The 4696-nt window shown below is 39.8% G+C and overlaps 1 protein-coding gene across 1 annotated transcript; it reads right to left on the bottom strand.

The window, feature by feature from the left end:
* Positions 1–605: 605 nt before the first annotated feature.
* LOC129718785 (uncharacterized) lies at positions 606–2769 on the bottom strand. Its single transcript, XM_055669864.1, has 3 exons — positions 2702–2769; positions 2267–2609; positions 606–2200 (listed from the first exon to the last, which is right to left on the bottom strand). Exons 2-3 carry the CDS (start codon positions 2607–2609, stop codon positions 1854–1856), a joined length of 690 nt encoding a protein of 229 aa, XP_055525839.1. The 5' UTR covers positions 2702–2769; the 3' UTR covers positions 606–1853.
* Between the last annotated feature and the right edge of the window lie 1927 nt (positions 2770–4696).

The following is a 4696-nucleotide window of genomic DNA, read 5'->3' as shown; positions in this document are numbered from 1 at the left end:
CTTATCAGTGGCAAGTCACCAATAGGGTAACGGGGGTATTTTGGCCAGCTTTAGGATGTGGTTGTGCAATTTATTGGAAAAACCTTTCTTTTTTCACAACAAATAACGGTTTAATCATACCACTGTATAATACTGAATGTCTGTTTTGAAATAAATCGTTCAACAATGCAATTTATTGAAAAATAACCTAAAATTATCAAAATTTCTACGGAGTGTTAAAAACATATTTTGGACCACCAAGTCTTTATTTTGGCCAGCCAACAAAACTGATTTGGCCCACCTTTTTGTTTTGAACCGTGTGAGGGAAAGTATTTTATATTATGTTAATTTTTATTCTAGATCATGATCGACCTTTTTAGTGTAGAAATAGTGAAAATGTGGAAGACATCCGTAATCACGTGGACACTCAAGATGAGGGGGAGTAGTTTAATTTTTTTTTAATTTTAGCAAGATTGCTTACAGAATTTAAAGAAGAGGATCTGAAATTGCCAGAAATCTGTGGCTATAAAACTATTAACCGAAATTTTTTAAATTATTTATTCTGAAGAAACAATCATCATTTAAATTTAACAAATTATAACAGTCTTCAAATTCAGTTTAGTTCAGTTTCTTATTTCCTCGTTGCTGTTTTTGCTTATCTGTTCTTTTGATCATCAATTTCTGTGCGCTTTTACATTCGCGTTTCCTCTTTCGTTCATCAGCCTTCCTTTGCTTCCCTTCAGCTGCCTTGTTTTTCTCCTCTTGAAGTGCCTTATGATATTGAAGTCGTCGACGAGAGGTCAGAGCAACAGGGCTTCTACGTTTGTATTTTATGTTGCCTTTTCGATGTGGTGTTCTCGGAGACTCCAAAAACTCGGAGAGCAGGCTACTGTGATGCTGAGAATCATCGTGCGAATGACGAACATAATCAATCGGTACAGAGTTGGTGTCCTTGGCGTAGAATTCGGCTAACTTTTCATCATTTGGTTGATTTGAACCTACCGCAGCTGTATCGATTTGATTTTGGTGGAATGAAGAACTCAGAGGCTCAAGCAGCTTAAAAACCCGAGACAGTATCATGTCATACTGCGAATTAAAATCGACATCATGGGTTCTATACCTCTCTCGACGATTGGGCCCCATCAAATGTAGAACTTCTTCAGCTTTCAAACGGAATACCTGAATTGTTTCTACCAAATTAGAAGCAGCTAATGGTTTCACATCGGAATGGTCGTTGGATGTAGATAGCTGACCGTTTCCATCCGTGGTTTCATCTACCGAATTTACAGCTGCATTTCCAACATCAGGCGGAGACTGGTGACAGCTTTCACCAGCTGAATTAGCAACTCTTATGGGTTCCTGTGTATGTCTACGACCAAGACATTTAGAATAATCGACTCTGTTCTCGTCAAATGGAAACAAACCGCAGCATTCAAATCCGTTTTCTATTACCTTTTTGTCGACGTCCTTCAGTGCCTCCTGAAGGAGCAGGGAAAAATTTTCGGTTTTCAAATATTTGTTGGGGTTGGACATTTTCCATGAGTCAACAACACGTATCCACGCAGCCTTCAAGGGTTTAAAAACGGCTACGTCGAGTGGCTGGAGAATTCTTGTACTGTTCGCGTACAGACAGACGAGATGGATTCCGAGTCTTCGGCATTCATCAGCTGTTTCCCAAGCGGTGTGAGAAGAGTGACCGTCTACGTAATAGACAGCCGGAAGTGCATCATCTTCAACCAGTTGTGGATGAAGGATATTTTTAACGTATTTCAGAAAACATGCCGCGGTCATCCATCCCGAGTCTGTTTTTCCTATACCCCAATCAGCGGGTACGCTCCGAATAACATCCAAGGGAAGTTTCTTGTACGGTAAAACTACCATGGCGGATACATCTTTCCAGCAGCAGAGCAGGTAAACATAACTGTTATGTTTTTTTTAGCAGGACCTTGATCAACTCTGTACACATTCCTTTCCCCTCGCAAGGCGATCACCTTATCTGCAGATGGGTCAAGATAGAAACTGGATTCATCGCCATTCAGCACACACTTTGCCTTTCCTAGAAGATGATCAATACTATCCTCCACGGCCATTCCATGAACTTCCAGGAACCAATTCCTCAAATCCTGCTCAACAACATTTGCACTTGCGCTGGTGACTCTTTCCGCCTTCCGAATTGCAAGATCTTTGTGCCGCTTCATAAAACTTCTAAACCACGAATCACCTGGACAGAAATGAAATAAGTAAGAATCATAAACAATGGAAAAAATGTTGAATTCGGTCAACTTACTTGGCTTACCGGTTTTGAAGTTGCCCTTTTCGGGATTCTGTTCGATATAGCTTAAAACTCTACTCATCACACGGTACTTTGTAACCGGAAATCCCTTCCGGGCCATTTTTTTAATCCAAACTACCAGCTCCTGCTCTGCATCCGCTTCTAAAGCAGTAGGTGGTCCTGTTTTTCCTCTGTTTTTACATTTTTGTCCCATGCGAAACCTAGTCGTCGATCGAGGGACTTGGTTCCGATTGCAAGCGCTACGGACGGAGGCTCCTTGGCCAATTTCGTGTAAACACCTGTTCACGTCGGCCTCAGAATACCTCTTCTGCCGTGGAGGTTTTACAACTTTAGGCATCTGAAATTAAAAGGATCAGGCTTAAAGCAGTTTTGTAGACATTTGCAGCAAGTTTCATAGCGTTCATAAGCAATAAAATTAAAAATAATTACCTGTAAATGATTACCAGCTGCTGCTTTGTCCAACACGAACCGACCGTATGGTAAACAAAAAGCTGTCAATGCTTGGTTAGGTGGTATCAATGAACTATATACAGGTACGGAAAAAACGGTTTAGTTTTGCTAGTGTAGTGCGAAATTTTGTCGGATTGATTTCGGAGGTTTTTTATGCCTTTATGAAAGGTTCAAGTAACCCGCATGTAAAAAAAAAAAATTTTGTTATCACTCGCTTGTTTATGGACATCTACTGCACAACCCAAAACCATGTGTTGTTTGCATATTTTCGCTGCTTAACAGCTCTGTATATTTTTTCTGCCGTGCCTGTATATATTGTATGAATTCATTGCGTTGGCATGACCAAAATATGTTCGCTCTCAATGAGCTCGATCATATTCTGGCCATGCTTCAAATTACCATTTAAATAATTTTTTTCGCTTGTAAGAGTATACAAACTATTTCTGTAGTATCTTATTGATGTTATTACAATATTCAATTGTTTGAAAAGTATACATAATGGTTACATTAGCTCTTGGAAGTAAGCTTGAATTTTACCGCTTTCTCTTGACTTTGGATCGAATCAGGTATGAATGTTCATATGTGTGATTTAATTTAGAAATTAATGCTATCTGGAGACAATGTTTTCTGAAAACAATGATAAAAAAATGCTCCTAAGGTATCTTATTTCAATGTTGCATACAAAGATTCCCAATTTTATTTGAATTTATCATAAAAATGTGTAAAATGTTTCCAGGTGGGCCAAAATATGTAGGTGGGCCAAAATACCCCCGTTACCCTATCTGCATTCAATACAGTTGATCAGTTTCATAATTGGTTAAATTACACAAGCGGCAATCACTACCAATAAGTGAAGTGAATTGAGCAACTTCTCCCCGTGCGTTAATGAAAAAATAAACTGAGCTGATGCATCTCTCGTCAGTCGCTCGGAGTGTTCCAGTAATAAATCGAATAAGAGCAAGCCCACCAGTGGCGAAATTGAAGTTTCTGTAGCTAGTTTGGAAACTCCCACCATAACGCGGCAACCGCACCGGGCGTTGCTATGTTGGTTTGGGAAATAGCAATCCCCACCTCGGGTAGTAGCGAGTTATTAAATTTGGCAACGCGATAGCAACGAGCCGAATCGTTGCTATTTGATGAAATGTCAAACTGTTGTTTTTTTTTGTGCTCGATAGTGAATGTTCGTAATAATATTACGAAGATGATGAGTGTTTTGAATGCGGACTCAATTCGGGTTATTCGCGTTGAAAGAGATTTTGAAGGCTGTTCGCACCTACGTGAAAACTCATATGTAATTGTCAAAATGTGCGTGATGACAAAAGCAAAAATATTTCCTTCCTTCTTTTTCGCATGCAGAAACCAAACAAATATCAGCAACACCGTCAACGCGAATTGGTCGGCCTCGGAAGACGAAGTGTTTTGTCTCGCTTGTTAAACACGTCGTAGGACGCAAGTGTCGGCGTGAACCACTACTCAATTTTATTTCCGATTGAGCCGAAATTTTGCACAGGGTGTTTTTTCGGGCAGGTAAACATTTTGTATAGGTTTTTTATTGAGATGACCATTTTGGTTGGCATTTTGGTCTGCAACCTAAACGATGCGGAAAGCTCAAATCCTCACAGGATTGGCCAATATTATTCAATAAACCTGGAAGGTTTGGGCAAATCTGCTTGGGAGTATTACCAACTATTTTCCCCTTTCGTTCGGTCGTTGTATAAAAACCATTTTTCTCCTTTACCGCTGTTTCAATCTTTAAAAACAACCTAAGATGCGTTCGAAAGCGGCGTTGGAAATGGTCATCGGTATCTACCGTTGTTAAAACGCTGGATGGCACCTTCCTCCGTATGGCGGTTTTTTTGGGTATTTACTAGGCTGAGAGTCGCCCCGAATCTTTCCAAAAACCATTTTCTTAATCGTGTATAAGGAAATTTGTTTTGCGAAATCACTTTCTTCATCACTAGAATCAATCAAATA

Source organism: Wyeomyia smithii, chromosome 1 (genome assembly GCF_029784165.1).
Source record: "Wyeomyia smithii strain HCP4-BCI-WySm-NY-G18 chromosome 1, ASM2978416v1, whole genome shotgun sequence".
NCBI classification, from domain to species: domain Eukaryota; kingdom Metazoa; phylum Arthropoda; class Insecta; order Diptera; family Culicidae; genus Wyeomyia; species Wyeomyia smithii.
This window is presented reverse-complemented; position numbering and strand designations above follow the sequence as displayed.